Source organism: Tupaia chinensis, unplaced genomic scaffold, assembly GCF_000334495.1.
Source record: "Tupaia chinensis unplaced genomic scaffold, TupChi_1.0 Scaffold000057_1, whole genome shotgun sequence".
Lineage (NCBI taxonomy): Eukaryota > Metazoa > Chordata > Mammalia > Scandentia > Tupaiidae > Tupaia > Tupaia belangeri.
The window spans coordinates 1,925,475-1,944,984 of record NW_006159515.1 but is presented as its reverse complement, the minus strand read 5'-3'; the positions used below and the strand labels follow the sequence as shown (position 1 = coordinate 1,944,984).

General features: G+C 39.3%; 1 protein-coding gene across 1 annotated transcript; it reads left to right on the top strand.

The window, feature by feature from the left end:
• Positions 1–26: 26 nt before the first annotated feature.
• LOC102488460 (putative methyltransferase-like protein 21E) lies at positions 27–19,155 on the top strand. Its single transcript, XM_006141505.3, has 5 exons — positions 27–243; positions 1,334–1,408; positions 14,389–14,555; positions 16,023–16,140; positions 18,297–19,155. The coding sequence occupies exons 2-5, from the start codon at positions 1,336–1,338 to the stop codon at positions 18,695–18,697; spliced, it is 759 nt and encodes a 252-aa protein (XP_006141567.1). The 5' UTR covers positions 27–243; positions 1,334–1,335; the 3' UTR covers positions 18,698–19,155.
• Positions 19,156–19,510: the final 355 nt, after the last annotated feature.

The window sequence follows — 19,510 nt, the reverse complement described above, 5'->3', positions numbered from 1 at the left end:
TTTCCTGTGGTTCTTCAGCCGCCTTGGTTACGGGCATTCCAGCCTCATGGTGGATAACCAGAGGCATGGACGCGGCAGCTGTCAGGATCTTCATTCCTTCTGCTTGGACTTGCTGCCAGTGTGTACAGTAGTCACTGTATGCTCGGTGCTGGCCTTTCAGGCACTACCAGAGGTCTCAGCAGTAAAACAAAAGTTGTGGATGGTACTTCTTAACCTTTCCAGAAACTCAGCTAACTCATTTAGGTATGTCCAGATTACCACTTTGTAAATACTCGTCTTTAGGCAGACATGTTAGTAAAGATCGTTTCTTATAGTGGAAGAAATACTACATTGGGAGCAAAATGTGTGACCTCATCTGCTATTGTTTTAGCTGTTTGACTTCTGTAATGTAACTTAACCTTTTCCTCATTTGTAAACTGCAGGGAAAATATAATTTGTCTACTAACTTAGTGAGACATGCTGTAAAGAAAAATGTGGTGGCTGTGAAAAGTATTTTGGGAACTTTAGAAGAAAGGAGTGCTATATTAATTTATGGTAGTGCAATGATTATATATTTGAGCCCCAGATCAGAAGTAAAACATCAAATCATTGTTTTCTAAAGTTTGAATATTATAAGCTTCTTTATCTGTTCTATTTGAGAGGCATAAAATAATTTCTTCAGTTATAAATCTGTTTGCTGAAATGGTATGAACTTTTTTAAGGTAGAAAGAAGTTACTCAGAAGACTATTCGGAGGTTAGGTTGTGTTGCTTTTGTATGAAAATTTAAACAATATTTTAATTTAAAATTGACATAGTATTTGCTCCTATTTATGGGGTACAGTGGTTGTCCCCACCCCCAAGTCATGTATACAGTGTGTAGTGACCACATCAGGGAAGGCTGTTTGACATTGACATGCAAATGACACTGTTGGAAAGGAGTAAACGCTGCAGCCTTTACTGGGCAGCTTCATTTGAGATGAACACTGTAGTTTCCACTACACTGAAGAAACCCATTTGCTCCCAATGTTTTAATTACCTTTCAAATCATATGATTGTTATTTTCTTAGTCACTATGAAGAGTGTGCATTTCTTTATGGCAGCTGAGTAGTCTCTAATGAGGATTTGTTTTTTTATCTCTAGCAGTGACTTCTTTGAAATCTTTAATTTAGTTCTGTCCTACATAGTGTTTAGATGGTCTTTCTTAATCATGCTTGCTTAATATATGACATTGTAAGACAATTCTGTTTGCTATATTTGAAGTTTAACTATATTAAATATATAAGCACTCAGTATACATTTTGAATTAATTGTTACCATTTGATATTTTAATATGTGCTTTGCCTAATTTTCAAGAAATGATCAAGAAAGCACCGATCTATAGCCATCCATTATTAATTCATCACTTAATGGATCCAGAAGCTCGAGAAGGTAAATCATTTCATGTTTCTCTATGCAATTTGACCAATTATAAAGTAAACAATTAATAGAATATAAAATCTTACCTTTGCAGTGTTTATTAATGTCTCAAAGGAAGCTAGGGCATGTTATGTTTTGGTTCGTGTTTGCTGACCTGTAAATATCTTGAATAATATTTAATATCTACTGTTGTATTACCTATGGTGCTAATGATATGTTGGAGATAATTTTGGCAGACAATAAATTAAATATAAGTAATTAGTAATACTAAGTAAGTATTTAGAGACTTTATTTTTGATGTGAAAAAAATTTTTCTACAGGTGCTACATACGAAATGCATGATCATCATATCCAACTTATTTTATTTCAGATAAGAACATTATAAGGGAAATACAAGCAGTTCTGTGTAAAAACTAGAATTTTTTTTTTTTAACTAATGTTTGATCAAAGATTCATTTAGGCTATAAAGACATCTTTAGCTTATTTACAGTCCCTTTGATTATTAATTAGAGACAAATACATAATTGATGTGACCTCTAAGTAAAGGAAAATTTAAGTTTGAATTCTACCAGTGTAGTTACTATTGATCAGCAGTTTTTACATCGTCTTAAATATCAAGGGTGACTTTGCATGGATTACATAATGTAACTATCCCCAGTGTCCTAAGATAAAAAAGTGGAGACATTTCTTCTTGACATGGACTAGAAGAATTACCATGCTTTTGCAGAGGAGTTGTAATACAAACCTAATTATCTTGTTTTCTTTCTTTCTCTCTCCTTACCTATATGCAGTAGGTGTCTTGTAAGAAGCACAGCCCTGATTTTCCTACTTTTAGGCATACCAGGTGGCTTCTACCTAGGTGAGCTTATCTTTAGGCTAAAAGAGCTGGGTGTGTGCCCAATTGTCAGCAGCCTACCTGGCTTAAACACAAATGATTTTGCTTTGGCAATTCTCATAAACCTAAACATTTAAGTCGTAATGACTTAGAGAATCCAGCCATGTAGATGATTTGAATGAAGATGGAATAATTTCTATGTCATTTATGAACAAAATTGCATCATTTTTGCTACCATTAGTAACGATTCTTGGTCTCAACTGTGCTCACAATAATTGGGCAAATTACAAAGGAAATGGAAGGAGTTCAAGGTAAGGTTGAGAGAGAACTAGCATTAAAATATTTTACAACACGAATATAGCCCATAATCATCTATACACCAATTAAAGCTTGGTTTTAAAACTGTATTCACAAGCACAGTGCTCAGGGGATTAAGTGTGTGCTATGGGAGAGGAGTCAGATGGCGTTTTGTTGGAAAGCCTTCCACCCAGTACAGGAACACTCAGTTCTTAAGTGCTGAAGGATACTGACTTTTCCCTTCTTAACTCTTTTATACTTAGTATCTTGTGCTTGGAAGGGATGGAGCAACCCATAGCTCAGTTCTCACATTTCAGCACTGTCAGGAAGAGCCAAAAATTATAGGATGTCACTTACTTATACCAGATTAAAATTAGGCCCATGATGAGTGCCAAAACATCCTCTGTATATGTTTGTAATGATCCAAGTTGTTTAAGACCTCATCCACACGAAACATCCGAAATATACTGTGTTTCCTGCTTCATGCCAGCAACCCCTCTCCAGCTGATAGCATATGTATTAGGGTCTCCAGGCTCTGCAGTCTGGGGCAGATTCATCCTCACCCAGGGTTCCACTGAACCTGAGTACAATGTCTCCCAGGTGTCCCTTCAACTGCTTTCTTGATATTCTCCATGCCACCTTGTATCAGTTTAGGTCCTTTAAGAAGTAAATAAATGCCACAGTGGGATTAAACATTCAAGGGATTTTCTGGAGGAAGTGTTTGTGGAAGATCAAGAAGGAACAGAAAGAAGTAGGTAGGGAGCCTTTGGAGTACAATGCAGGTCTAAAGCCTGGGAGAAGAGAGAAAGAGGAGGCCAGAGTGTGCGGGAAGAGCCTCTGACAGCGACAGTTCTGAGAGGCCAATGGAGAGTTCCCGGGCAAAAGTTGCCCACTAGACAGGAACGGGCTAGCACAGGTAGGCAGCCCTTCAGGGAGGCATGGTTTCTGAGGAGCCAAAGGCACAGCAGCTGCACTCTTGGGAAACTGTTCTTTGAGCATGTTCTCTCTCTCTCTCTCTCTTTTTATTCTTTTTCTTTTTTGGAGAGGTTTTTGCTACAGGCAGTGTGCAGACAGAGAGAGAGAGAGAGAGAGAGAGACAGACAGAGAGACAGAGAGACAGAGAGACAGAAAGTGAGAAATCATCCCCCAGGGGGGATGGCCATGACGCAATCCCTTCTCCTCCATTCTCTTCTTGGGATCTTGGGCACGCACGCACACACGCCCAGTGTGAGTTTAAGCCACCGTGCCTGGGACGCAAACCGCGATGGACTACATGGCAGTCCAGCGGCATAGCCATTACACTAACTGCTGGTCCCAGCATGTGCTCTTAATCTAAGCGGTACACCTCTGTGGCGGATACATCATGCCACAGATTAGTGTGCATTTAACATAATTTTCCTTTACTGATTTGCTCCTCCGCTCATATTTTCTGTTTATGGCAACACCATTTCCCCAGCTACCCAGAAACCTAGAACCATCCTTATCTCCTGTTTCTTCTTTACACTCTCCTTTAAACCCCCGCTTGAGGGGTTTCCATACCCCGCAAGCAGCATCAGTTGCCTTGATTCAGGTCTGTGTTATTTCTCTTCTCCACTGTTGTGAGCTGCCTTCTAATTGATTGTCTCACTCAGGGCTAACAGCCTTTCTTTGCACTCTCGAGTTCTTTTTCCACACTGTAGCCTGCATGATATTTTTACAATTCAAATCTCGTCACTTTTGCTTCCATATTAAATTCCTCAGTGCCTCATCATGTCCTATAGGATAAAATCAAGACTCCTTAGCGTGGCATAAAGTGTTTAATCCTACACTATCACACCCACTTATCCTATCTTCTAGTTCTCAGAGTTTTCCCAAATGAGAAAATTGGTCAGGAGACTTCGTGCACACATTTCCTATGTATGGCATGTCTTTTCTTCTTTTGTTTGACTGAAAAACTCCTAATCATTAGGGCTCAGATAATTCTTTCCTGAGCCCTCTGAGGTTTAGAACTTTCTATTTTTGCGTTGTCTAGCTAAGCCCTTGAATAGATCTTACATGTTGGCCTATCTTTGTGTTCATAATGCCCAGGTGTTCAATAAATGAGTGAATGGACAAATTATCCATAGCCCAGCTCTAATGGCTGGACTTAAATTTGCTCGTTAGTGGTGGTCTTATATTTCTGGTTGTCAGTCAGTTGATTCCCTTCAGTACCTGTACAAGATTCTACTCAGGGTATCATGTGAAAACCTTTCAGGAGGATTTTTATAAACTTTCAGAGTTGGGTTAATGGGTTCTATGGCTTTTATAAACAACATTGTCTTAATATATGAAGAAGAAAGCTTGATTAATCCTATCACTGGTTAAGAAATGTATCAAACTACAGCTGGAGGCAATATATTTAATGTATTAGTTGAAATACTGTGGCACATAAAATTACTTTGTTAGAATCATTTGTTAACATACTTAAATATTTAAAAAGTAATCTGAATAAGTATCTGCTAAATCAAACTAATATATTTTCCACATGTTAAATAAATATAACTCAAACATACTAATGTGCCTCAGATGTCTTCAAAACTCAGGTATAAATGTCAAGATTGGATGTCAATGGTTTCTCCCCAGGGAAGGCATGCTACCTCTTCAAAAGCACAGGGATTCATAAATGACTTCTCCACCCGAGGCTGCTTCCTCCCTTCAGACTTGCTTTCCTCTAGATTTTTACAACAGTCTTCTAGCCAGCGTTTAACTAAGTCATCAATTCTTCAGCTACTCCTGATGTAGTTCTTAAATAGCAAGTCTGGGGAGCCAGCAGATGGTGTGATGGTTATGTCATTGGACGTTCACGTAGTTGACCATGTTTCGAGCCCTGGATCAGGTGGCTTAAAACTCATGCCACGCGCATGTGCGTGCGTGCCCAAGATCCTGACAGGACAATGGAGGAGAAGGGATTGCCGTGTGGCTATCCCCCTGGGGGTTGATACCTCACTTTCTGTCTCTCTGGCAAGCGCATGCACCCTATAACAAAAATATCTCTTAAAAGAAAAAAACACACACACACACACACACACACACACGGATATATCTGTGTGTATGTATATATATGTGTGTGTGTGTGTATGGGTATATACACACATAGATATATCTCAAGCCTGGTCATGTCCTGCTCTAAAAATCTGTATTGTTACCTCACCAATTTATAGAACAAAAGTCAACATTGCACATAAGTTGGACCCCAACCTACTCCAACTTCTTTTCTGCAGCTCCCCACTATGCACCATGCACACATCTCCACAGATCTTCTGCTGGCTCCCTGACCTCAAATGCCTCCTCCTGTAGGACTCTTCTCCCGACTTAGCCAACTAGTGGTGTTTTCCACAGCTCTTGAGAACCATCCCTTGTGCGCTTGTCAGACATTTGTTTAGTTGTCCGTCCCTTCCATAATGCAGTAGCAAAGTTGGAGTACAGCCAATTTAGCTCTTTTTTTTTTTCTCTATCTGCATCCCAAGCAGTCTCAATAAAAGATGTGCTGTCTTTCTGTTATAAAGACATAAATGTAATGTTGTTTGGTTTACTCAATTAGAATTACAGGTTCTGTGAATTCTTGAAACTAAGCAGACCAACAGACAAAATATTTGTGGAATTTTCTCAGGAGTTAGCTTCCACACAAGGTCCAAGATCATGACATGACTGAGACTTTCAGAATTGTATCAGGGCAGCCTCTGACCATGTGCTCATCTGAAAATACCTTTAACATTTTTTTTTTTAATCTGTAGGCATTTTAAGAAGCATATGACATTCATGTCTGACTAGAAGATTCAGCTGAGTGACAGTTTCTTTCATTTAGTCAAGAGGTTTTAACTTAAAATTTTGCTGACAGGTTTTCGTGACAGCCCTCAAATAAAAGCTTGAATTCACTTGTCATATCTATTAAACAGGGTTTTTTTCTTTTCTTTTCTTTTTTTTTTTTTTTTTTTTGGTGTATTTCTGTGATTTGACCCTTCCATTTATTATTGTTATTGACCTTAAAAGTATAGAGAATAATGTAGGCAGGGCCTCTGTTTCTGAAGACTTACTGCAATTTGGCATTCTGTGTTAATTCACTGTTGGCTTTTTCTCTTAAGCAAATCATCATTATAATTTGGCAGAATCTTGCTAATTTTCACTTCATGCTTGAAACTCCTCTAATTCTCAGGAGGACAAGAGCACCTGGTAGTCTTTATTCACTATCAACAATGATTTAATAATCGAGAAATGGTGTTAAGACTCTTTTGTATCAAAAGGCATTAAAATAGATAAATCCAAGATAGCAACATAATCGTAATACTGTATCTTGATTATGTTTTATTTGCAATGTTTCAATATTTATGTTTCCATATTAAATTCATTAATAAAATTATATTCTAAGATTATAGTAGATAGCTTTTATCTAAAGATAGATATCAGAAGTTTTTCTTTTACGCAAGAAAGCCACGCTAGAGTACATTGTGTAACGTTACCCTATCTATTTCTCCTTATTTGTCCTGGGGCTTAAGTGCTAGATAACAAGGACAGAATAGATGTAGAAAAATTATTCTTCAGAAATGTGTATTAGAATTCCACCGTATGACAATATTATTAATTCTTGGAGGAAACTGCTTTTCAAATCTTAGTTGAAACTGCTTTTCAAACCAAAGACTAAGGGACTAGCAGTTGGCATAATGCCTAGGTCGCTGGACTCCCATTAGCTGACTGCAGCTTGTGTCCCATACCTGGTGGCTTAAACTCCCGCCGGGTGCATGTGTGTGCATGCCCAAGATCCCGAGAGGAGAATGGAGGAGAATGGATTGTGGTGTGGTCATCCCTAGGGGGTGATTTCTCACTTTCTGTCTCTCTGTCTCTCTCTGCCTTTTGAGCGCATGTGCCCTATTGGAAAACAAAACAAAACAAAACAAAACAAAACAAAACAAAACAAAAAACCTCTCTGGAAAAAAACCAAAAAAACCCCAAAAAGACAAAAACAAAAGACTATCTACTAATTCATTAATCTTCTCCATATTCATTCCCTTCTTCACCTAATAACTAAGCGTGCAGTCTGAGAAACATGTTTTTTTGTAAATTATGTCTGGGACATAGATTTCTCTCTTTTATTACAACAAGGCTACCCTAGGGATACCTCCATATCGCTGGAACTTTTTCCATTAGGTTCCTGTTTATTCTTGTTATCAGCCTTGAAATGGGTGGTGGTATTTGATAGAACTTGTTTTCTTTTTTATTAACTTTTTCATTTGATTTCTTCCCATACACACACGCTCACACCCATGCACCCACACACATATAGATAGATAGACAGATATAGAAAGACAGGCACCTCCAGCAGGGTCCCCATGCCACAGTTCATCCCAGCCTCAGCAAGCTCAGCCCATGGGCACACACGTGCGTGCCCTGCATACATACAGAGAGCTCCGATGTGAACCTCAGACGCTCCCATGTGGATCCAGTGTCAAAGAGCATTGTCTTCCCACTGCACCACCATTGCTGGCCATATTGCTAGAATTTAATACTAAAAGTCTTTTGACATAAGTGAATAATTACTATGGAAACTATTACATCAATATCTTTGAATAGAAGTTCATGCTGGAAAACAGCAACTAAAATTTTAACATGGAAACGTTGTTTTTGTTGCATTTGCTTTTAAGATCCCACATATTACATCTAGATAATTTTTTTCCCTTATAATAAAGAAATGTGGGAGACTAGATAGCAGGGCAGTAGTAATGCAACTGGACCCACAGGAAAGGTTTCTGGTTTTCATCTCGGGGCCTCCCTAAACATATCCTCAAGTGCTTGTCCCTGTGACCTGGGCGGGCTGAGGCTGGAAGTGGATTGAGGAGTGAGGACCTTGGAGGCACCTATTTCTGTCATGAAATGAGTGACTCCTCCCCCACCATGAGGAAAACACATGCACCACCCGGGGACAAGCAAGACAAAGCCCCTTTCACCCAGATAAAAATCCCTCGCCCCAGTTTCTCTCTGCTCGGAAGCTCTGCTCTACCTCCTCTCTCTTTATAAACTCTGCTTGCTTACCTAACAAAACAAAACAAAACAAAACAAAAACTAAAACATATACATAGTTTTAATCTTCTTTGGTTGCCCCAAAAGAAACTTGGTCATTTTGTCAGTACAAAGAACGTAATTCTCTTTGAACAAATGATTTTAAGCATCCAAATTCAGTATATTTTGTTTTTTAATTTTTTTAATTTAATTAGTTTATTATTATTTCTTTAAATGTTTATTATTGTTTGTTTAAATATTATTTGCTATAGGGCATGTGTGTTCACCAGAGAGAGATAGACAGAGAGAAAGAGAGAAAGTGGGAAAGCAAGCCGCCAGGTTCAGGATTTGAACTGTGGTTGGCCATGTGGGAGGCTGGTACCTTAACCACCATGCCACTTGCTGGTTCCCAGTGTATTTTGTTTTTATGCTATAAATTATGCTAGTTTCCATAAGAGCTACTTCTATAGGATATCTGTAGTATTAAAGTACTTAAATGCAACAGAGAATATTAATGTAAAACATGATCAATTCTTTGTTTTTATGACAGCACATGTAAGCAATTGATGGGGTAGAAGGGAGAGAGAAAAAGAGAAACAGAGGAAAAAAAAGAAAGCTCTCTGCGGGTTTTTCCTTTCTCAGCCCTCCAGCTTATGAGAATCTTGGGCACACATGTGTGTGCCTGGCATGTCTCAGGTCTGTCATGCCAAGGAACTGAACCCACAGTCAGCCTTGTGGCTTCTATAGCACTGCTGTTATTGTTCTGTTTTGTTTTTTATTTTTTAAAATTAATTATTTTATTTAACTTTATTTCTTTATTTTAATTTGACCGGGTGTGGAGGTGGGGGAAGAGAGAGAGAGGAGAAAAGTGAGAAAGCAAGCTGCTGTGTCTGGGACTTGAACCATGGTCAGCCATGTGGGAGTCCAGCATCCTATACCACCATGCCATCCACCATCCCCATTTTTTTTTTTATGCCAGATGGCATGAGTGTGCACCAGAGAGAGAAAGAGGGACAGGAAGCCCTCCCTAATGTGACCTGGTCACACTGCAATTCTTTTTCTTTCTTTTCTCCATTCCATCAAGATCTTGGGCATGGTGTGCTCATGCACTCTGCTTTTCACTCTGTCAGGACCAGTATTCAAACCAGAGTTGACCATGTGGGGTTGAGCTTCCTCTGCACAGGTAGCATTTAACCACTGTGTTGTGGGGCTGGCCCACAGCATTGCTGCTCAATATGCTGTTGACTATGCCTGAGACTGGGCTTGTTATCAGTTAAATTTTATTAAGCCTAATAATGTTTTTCACATGATATATGATCATCTTAGGTATGTAACAAATTATTTTGAATTATCATATATGATGGATAGAGTTGTGTTCTTTTTGAATATATATGTAATTAATAGTGTTTATAGTTGTTGCTTAAAATCTCTTTGAAGGTCTTTTTGGGGAATGTAAGTCATTTAAAATTCTAATTTTATACAGACACACACACATATACATATATATATATATATATATATATATTTGCTAAAGGGTGTGTGCACTTGTTGGAGAGAGACACAGAGAGAAGAAATGTGAGAAAATATTCCCATAGAGAATGGTCTCACTACAATTTCTTCTTCTCCATTCCTCCTTTTTGGATTTGGAAATGCATGCAAATGTACCTGGCATATTTTTCAAACTGCCAGGCCTGCGACTCGAACTATATAGTCAGCCATGTGGGATTCAGCCACCTTAACCACCTTGTCACTGGCTTGTCCCATATGTATTTCTAATATCCATTTTCTTATGAAGGTAAACATGTCATTCTTAAAAAGAAACAAGTACCTCTGAAAGACACAGACACGGTCAAAAGCTAGAGGAACTGGCCAGTTATCCCCCGCTGTTAGGACGGCAGCACTACTCTGGCCAACTCACCTTTACAAGAACATGCAAAGTCGATGTCAGACTGCATCAGTAAATATTTACTGGCATAGTTTTTATATCAAAGACTGGAACTTTAGGAGATGCTCCTGGGCTTTAGTGTACCCTAACATCTATTAATCCCTAATCCCTTGGGTGACTTGTCCAAGAACTGCTACATTTGCAAGGAACATGCAAGGAGACCCAAGAGGACACATTCAGTTGAAGGTCAGGGAAGCAATTAATGTTCTCCACTTTTCCCTAAAGAACTTCCAGCCCCTCAATTTAGCAAGGCAAGTGCACTTAGTGAAATGAAAGTTAAAATTCCAATATTACTGATATTATTTGGTTCAGCTTCTTCCTGAATGTGAATGCATACAGTTGTTTAAGGGAAAGTACAGTGTACTGGATTAGAAGGCAGGCCTTTGAAAGAATACCAATTTTTCTATCTCTATTTTTGCTGCATCTCTATCAAGGTCAATGTTTCTGGTAGTGGTAAAATGGGATGGTAGGTTGGGTTGTTTATGTGGGGTGTAGTCAAGTTGGAGTTCTTTTGGGGAATACATAGATCTGTCTGGATCCTAAGTGGGACCCACAAACACAACACACTCTACTCTTTTTTACTCCGTAGTCCTTCACATTTGTGAAAACTCTTATGTTCCCTTGGGTCTTTTTTTCTTTATGATGGATATGTTGGTTTCCCCAAACTGAGGTTCCAGTCTTCTCACCACAGTTTCTTGGTGTTCTTTTGAAACAGGGCTTCCTTACCTGAATGTGGGGCTAGCCATGTGATCTGACTAGGACAAACTCGAACAGAGTCTTTACCTAATTCATTTTAGAGATTATATTGTCACCATGGCCTGAGTGTGCTGGCTTTTTTGATGGTCACATTATGCCTTTGCCTTATATTTGTGGCCAGTTATATCTTGTATTTGTTTCCCCCATCAAATAGCAGTGCTAAGCTTAGCCTGAATGTGGTCTTTATACTTATCTTTGTTAAGTTTCACATATTCTGATAGCCCAGTAAGATATTTTGCACATCATTAGTTATGTGTCCCAATCATGTTTATATCATCTGGAAATTTGATCATACTCTTAGTATTAGCAGTCACACTATTAACAAAGGCATCACAGGGCAAAGTCGAGAACACACTGTTTATTAGAAAGACCTGTCCAGGTGGGCACAGAGGCCAAGTTCTTTGGGGACACTGGCAAAACTAACTTGGATCCAGTTGCGTGACTCTCCATATTGTTGCCCCGAATGACCATGTGTATTGCTAACATTCGGATAAATTGCGTCCAGTAATTTCTAGTTTTCCTAATGGTAGGAGCCCTGTCTGTCTGGTTAACTACTATATTCCCATTATCCAACACAGAGCCTGGCACACGACAGCAGGCCTTGAGGAAATAAATGACCAAGGAACAAAAGTCATTCTAGCTGAAGTTGTGTGTGTGTGTGTGTGTGTTTTTTTTTTTTTTTAATTTTTGCCATAGGGCATGCGTACTTGCTGGAGAGAGACAGAGAAAGGGAAATGATAACTCCCATTTGGGTGGCCATGCCACAGTCTCCTCTCCTCAGTCTCCTCTTGGGATTCTAGGCACACATGCATAGGTTCCTGGTGTGCTTTTCAAGCCACTGGATATGGGATTTGAACCATGGTCAGCCATATGGGAGTCCAGTGGCTCAACTCCATACCACCTGCTGATAAGCTAGGGAGCTTAAGTTTTAAAAAATGAATCCTTATTGCTTCATCTCTTCCTATTTAAGGAATTAAAAATGATGTTTCCTTTTTGTTTGGTTTTCATAATGCTGTTCCCTCCATGTACTCAAAGCTGGTCTGTATTTTCCATTTTTTTCTTGTGGAAAGATCTAAGCCTGGATGTGTCAGTGCAAAGGTAGGTACGATGACAGCAGGACTCTCACCAGAACTGAGAGGGAAGGGGCAAGACTGAAGGCTCAATGGATTTTAAAGACTTGTGAGAAATAAATAGCTCCCCTATCAATGAAAACTGCATTTTAGGTCAAAGGCTAAGCCTAAGACAAACTTCTTTTATGAAGCCATACCCGAGTTACCTTGGCCACAGGGATTTTTCCCTTCCTTATTTAATATTAGAATTTTCAAGTGTGCATAAGAAGTCCAACATTTGATCCTGTTTTATCTTTTAATTTTATGATTAAAATAGTAACAATGACAACTATAATAATGTCAGAATAATAATAATTTGGGCCCTATGTAACAGCGTGCTAAGCACACCAGTCATTATCTTGTTTGAGTCTCCCAACATGACATGATGTAGGTTCTTCTGTCTTTCATGTTTTATAGGTAAGGAAATGGGCTCTTGGACACAGATGTATATTTTGCTCCATAACTAGTTTTCAGTAAAATAACATCATAGCTCTTTGTGTTGTTTCTAAAGAATTATTTATTTATTTGTTATTATTATTTTATTTTCAATTTACTGTAAGGCACATAATGCTCACTACAGAGAGAAAGAGAGAAAGTGAGAAAACAAGCCTCCTATTCCGGGACTCAAATTGTGGTCAGCCATGTGGGAGTCCAGTGCCTTAACTACCATGCCACCTGCTGGCCACGTCGCAGCTTTTTTTTTTTTTTTAATGAGAGATTTTTGCTATAGGGTGTGTGCCCTCACTGGAGATAACTAGTTTTCAGTAAAATAACATCATAGCTCTTTGTGTTGTTTCTAAAGAATTATTTATTTATTTGTTATTATTATTTTATTTTCAATTTACTGTAAGGCACATAATGCTCACTACAGAGAGAAAGAGAGAAAGTGAGAAAACAAGCCTCCTATTCCGGGACTCAAATTGTGGTCAGCCATGTGGGAGTCCAGTGCCTTAACTACCATGCCACCTGCTGGCCACGTCGCAGCTTTTTTTTTTTTTTTTAATGAGAGATTTTTGCTATAGGGTGTGTGCACTCACTGGAGAGACAGAAAGCAAGAAATAACCCCCTGGTGTGATGTCTAAACTGTAATCCCTTTTCCTCCATTCTTTTCTTGGGATTTTGGGTATACACACACACACACACACACACCCACACACACACACACACATGCCTGTCATGAGTTTAAGCTGCTGGGTCCAGGACTTGAATCGCGGTCGGCTATGTGGGAGTCCAGCGACGTAACCATTATGTCACCTGCTGGTCCTGACATCATAGCTTTTTAATATTTAGAGAAGAGACCGTGGAACAAAAAAAAGCCCACATTTCGGCTTCTTCATTTACAAATTGTATAAGGTTGGTCCAGTTTATGTACATTGTCTGAATCTTACTTTTGTTCTGTGTAAAAGTGAAAATAATGTCTCCAAGATTGTTACGAAAGTGAAATGAAATATCCCAACGGTGCGTTTAATGTAGTCTGGAGCGTCGAGTATGTGCTCAGTTATTGGTGGTTGATGTTACTTATTAACTTGATGTAATGCTGTAGATGTTAAGAGGCCATGAGTTACCCCAAATAATAGTGTCAAATTCAATAATAATAATAGTAGCCCATATTGTTGGGTGGTATTAAATAAATACCCTGTGTCTGAATAAAAGCGGGTCATAAAGGATGCACTACTAGACAACAGAGAAATAACGGGAACTTTTCTGTGTAGCCACATGAGTAGTGACGTGATCTGTTTCATCAGTAGTCTTCCTCTTGTTCTAGATGTACTAATGGTGGCCCTTAAGATACGTTGCTTTAAAAAGAATGTCAATTATTATTTAATGTAGCATTGCAGAAATGGATAGCGGTGATTTCAAGTTCAGTAAAAATCAGAACGATGTTTCCACCCTGATGTGTGAAATGTTAGCTTGTATTATGAGTCATTTCAAACAGTTTGCTTTACTCTTTTATTTCTTCTGAAGTCCATGGATACTCAAAAGGAACTTAGACTAAGAAGTAATGCTGCATTTCTTCTTGGCTTTTTTTCTTCCCTTCCAGAGACCAAAGAAGACCACGATGACAAGCAGGTGGTCACAGAGATTATGGCCAGGTGTTTTGTTCCCACACGGATAACAACCACTTCCTGGGAAGGTTTCCGTTTTGTTGGTCATGAGATCCGGATTACTGAAGCCATGGATTGTTATGGTGCTGTCGTTTGGCCATCGGTATAAAAATGTTGTTATAGTCCAATTATTTTCCAGTCAGCTTTGTTCATTATTTTGTCCTGGAAAACAAAATAAAACAAAACGTGTTTCATAGTTTTACTTTGTGACCTCAAATGACACTAATGTCTAGAAATCATAGGGCTGGGAATTCGTTTTCACCAATTAAATCAATTTCTGGTCTTATCAAAATGTGTACATTTACTAAGCAGGTTATTTACACCTTCTTTTTATGATCAAAAGAGTTTAGAGTAGTAAATATTTTTTTAAATTTAAGTTTATTTACTTATTTTTTGCATGGGTAAAAGAGACAGAGACACAGACAGTACCTATCAGAATCCTGATGTTGCAGTCCCGCCCAGCCTCCGCCAATCCAGATCAGGGGTGCAGCCTTACTTATGCAGGAAAGCCACTGGACGTGAACCTGGGATGGCACCTTCCCATGTAGGTCTACCTCGAAGAGCAAGTTTTACTGCTGTGCTAGCATCTGGCCCAATAGAAGAGTGAACGTTCTTATTTCCTGTTTTACTGGCTCTGTGTGAGTTAAACAACAATAGTGAAATCTGCTTGGTCTCACACAGAACATTCTAAAAGTCCTTCCCTCTTTTGCCAACTGTCCCATGATAGGTGGGGGACTCACTACTCCCATTGGGCCCAGCTCCACCTAGTAGGTTGTCAGAAGAGTCAAGATGTATTTTTCTGTTTCTATGCAAAAATATGGTAGGGGCCGAGGGAGCAGTGAGAAAGTACCCCAATGGGAATGCCACTCTGTAATCCCTTCTCTATTTCTCCCTTCTTTCAGGATTTTGAGCACATCTCCTGGGAAGGGACTAGAACTACACAGTTGGTCACATGAGACCAACTCCCTTAATCACTGTGCTGTGGGCTGGCTGGCCCCAGAATTCCTTTTTAAAATATGGTCAGTACTAAGAAACTGAACTCTGTATGTTTAGTTATTTCCTTTTTTTCTCCCAGAAATCTCCATGGACTTTTTCTAGCCTCAATGCTGAACCTTTCATAGGATGTACTTCCACTGATAATTTGCTGGAGTGATGTACCTGAACACACACATACATACACATACTCACACATATCATAATACGATTGTGATCTTTAATAGAACTCAATTTGGGAACAGCAGTTAGCATAATGGCTATGTCGCTGGACTCCCACGTAGTCAACCGCGGTTCATGTCCTAGACCCAGTGGCTTAAAACTCACGCCGGGCGCGTGTGCGTGCGTGCCCAAGATCCCGAGAGGAGAATGGAGGAGAAGGGATTGTGGCATGGCCATCCCCCCCAGGGGGTGATTTCTCGCTTTCTGTCTCTCTGTCTCTCTCTGTCTGTCTGGGGAGCGCCCTGTAGCGAAAACCTCTCCCCCCAAAACAAAAAAAATAGAGCTCAATTTTACTTTCTGGTATTACTTTTCAAGCACTCCTTTTTTTCTTTTTTCTTTTTTTTATTTTTCATAGGCTCTTGTTCTATGCTATTTTCTGGAAAGAAATGCAAAGCAGTATAATATGGTTGACAAAAATGTGATTGAAATTGGAGCCGGAACAGGGCTAGTCTCCATTGTGGCAAGTTTACTTGGTAAGTGAGTGTTTTGGATTGAATAGGGGTCAGAGAATTTAATGATGAAATAATGTTAGCTGCTTTTACCATCCAGAATCCTATGACCTCAGGCCTATTTGCATCTCTTTAATTGTTTGAATAGTTTCATCAAGACATTCTGCCAACATAAGTCCCCTTACAGGTTTCTTTCAGAACTTCCTGTGTAAGTTGTGGGAGTCTTTCCCATACAGTACTGATCCAAGCCTTGGATGAAGCATTCTAAATGGGAGGTGGACTCAAGGATCCTGATAGCTATAGATGTGTGAACTGCTCTGATTCTGATGGGCTTTATAGTTCAGTCTTTTTTCAATATGCCCCTAGAGCTGTGAATTCCCTTTGGGTTTTAAAATCCTAGGCTTTTATGAACAAAGCACCTGTTAGAATAGGCAAGAAATATTAGATCTCACATACACATCACATTTTTAAAAATTTTTTTGTTTTCCAGGTGCTTGTCCTTGAATTTATTTTCCCAGTTTCTTTCCATTCTTCTCTCATGACCCTGATTCTCTCACCGGCCTTTTTTTTTCAGATGAAGGCGTGATGGTCTCTGTGTGCCTGAGCTCACTTCAGCTCAGTCGTTTTCTCTTGTTGTTAATCTATTTCGCTGCTTTAATGTAGCCGCCTTTCCTGATGGGTGCTACCCGAGTCTGTCTTGACTTCCTTCATCTTCAGAATTGCACACCTGCCACTCTAAGATCTTGAGAGGAATTCAAGATTTAGTAATTTACAACTTTCTAAACACTGGAGAGATTTAGGATCCTTGAAGTCCTCCCAAATATTAAAAAAAAATTGCTCCATCCAGATATTGCTTTCCAAAGTCACTATTCCATTTAGTATGGACAGAGATCGTCACAATTTGATTTATACCTGGAAGCTCCCACATATAAAGAGCAGAATTGGTGTTTTGGGAAGCCATTTATTTTATTAAAAAGATTAAATCCCTTATATCTGCTTGTATACCTTGAAACAAATACCAAAAGATAGAAGCTTTATTTAGTTAGTATTCTGACAATGGTAGTGTTTTACCTATCTTAAGGTGTAAAGATCTTAAGTCCAATAGTCAGTCTATATTCAATATGGGCAGAGGTGTGTTCTTAATCTTGGAATTTTTTAAAGAAGATTTGTTCAAAATGATAGACTTGCCCATGATAGAATGTGAAGGTTCCTATTTGTGTTATTCTCCATAGATTAGCATCTGTCCTTCCCATTTTAATGTTTTCACAAAATATAATTAATGCCCAGGAAACCTGACGTGAGGTAAGGATGGGTCTAAGTTTGGTGTGAGCTGAACAAGGCTGTCTTCCGTAATAGTTCTGCTTTCCCTCTCTTTGTCTTGGTCTGTGCTTATCTCATGCTGTGGAATCAGCCAAGTACAGATTCATTGACAGATTACCCCCCCATTCCCTTTTAACTTAGAATTGTTCATATTTTCTTCATCTGAGCGTTCATTCTACTTAATCTGATATTTGGCTTCAAGAGTGCTATGTGGATGTTGCTGTCACTTTTTAATCTTATTTTGATGAGAAGATTTATGTTTGTGATGGAGTCAAGTTGAAACCATGGCCATAGACATGGATGTGATGATACTTTCCATGTAATGCCATGGAAAAGTCTTCCTCGTCCCTCCACACCTCACATGAATACTTCCGGTTCAGCTCTAGGATGCCCAGAGTGACATACTCTCAACATACTCTCAATCTGTCTCACAGGACTGAGGCTCAGAGTGTTTTTAGGGAAGTACCTGCTCATCTTTCATCAGTGTTCTAGTGATGGCAACAAATATTTTGAATTTCCCTTTCTCTTGATTTCTCTCTTTGCATATAGTAAATAGAAATGACAGCAACAAAAGAACAACAAAACAAACAAATGAAAACCAGGAGAGGAGAAAATGCAGTGGTGTGTAAAGGTCCCGTGGGACTCTATTATTATTATTATTATTATTTTATGGTAAGAGGAGGCATATAGCTGCTTTAGTGTCTATATTAAAAGGGATTCTCTTTCTGCGTGACCTGGCCAGTGTTTTCCCCAGGACTGGTAATAATTGTGCAGAACCACAGAGTGCATGTTGGCTTGAAACTTGATTGTTTCACTTGACCCCATGAGGCTCACTTTTTCTACTGTTCTTTGTTTCCCAGGAGCTCGTGTAACTGCCACAGATTTACCTGACTTACTTGGAAACCTGCAATACAATATTTCTAGAAACACCAAGACGAGCAAGCATTTGCCTCAGGTTAAAGAACTCTCCTGGGGAGTATCTTTAGATACAAACTTCCCCAGGTCTTCAAATAATTTTGACTATATCCTGGCAGCGGATGTAGTCTATGCTCATCCTTTCTTGGAAGAACTCCTTGTTACCTTTGACCATCTGTGCAAAGAAACTACCACCATCCTCTGGGTCATGAAATTCAGGCTTGAGAAAGAAAACCAGTTTGTTGATAGATTTAAGGACTTGTTTGACCTGGAGGAAATTTCTAGCTTCCCTAGTCTGAATATTAAGTTGTATAAAGGTACGAAGAAAAATTGGAGGAGTGCATGATACCCTCGAATGAGGACACAGATGTGCTAAGGCAATCTCCGGTCAATTATTGCTTTAAAGAAAACCCTAATAGTCTGATTACCATGGACTTTCTCAAGGGGAGACCAACACACATTCCCTCGCTCTCTCTCTCTCTCTCTCACACACACACACACACCACTATGAAAATAAAAGGTAGTTCTCCAAATTCACCTTACCCAATGCAGGGCTTTTCTCAAATACCACACATGGGTCTGCAGGACTGGGGGTAACCTGCTCCCGGTCTATCTCCATCAGCACTCCAGCCATCTTTTATTTAAGTGGCCGTGGACACTTTTGTCAAAGTCAACCATGTGGTCATTGTCTACTCTTCTGATCCCTGTATGGCATCATCCATTATTATCATTATTTTCTTGCAAGAAAGAAAGAGAGAGGAAGAGACAGGTATTTTTGACAGGATCTCACTGCCTTGCCAAACCTGCTGCCCTGTCCTTGCAATTAGCTAAAGTGACAGGCCAGTGTTTAGATTGACCTGAGAATCAAATCTATGTGGTTTCCAGCCTCCTATGCAGTGGCACTATCTGTGTGTCACTGTGGTTGTGACCATTATTATTATAATAAATGGTACACTTGTTGCTATTATTTCTTTTCTTTTTATGATTGAAAGCATGTGCATAAACACAAGAGAAAGAGGTAGAAAGAACCCTCAGCAGGGCCTCATCACACCATGACCACCTTCCCCCAGCCCTCCAGCTCTTCAGGATCCCAGGCACCCCTATGCACACCCAGCATGTTTTTCAGGTTTACCTGAGATTTGAACTGCAGTCTCCCACT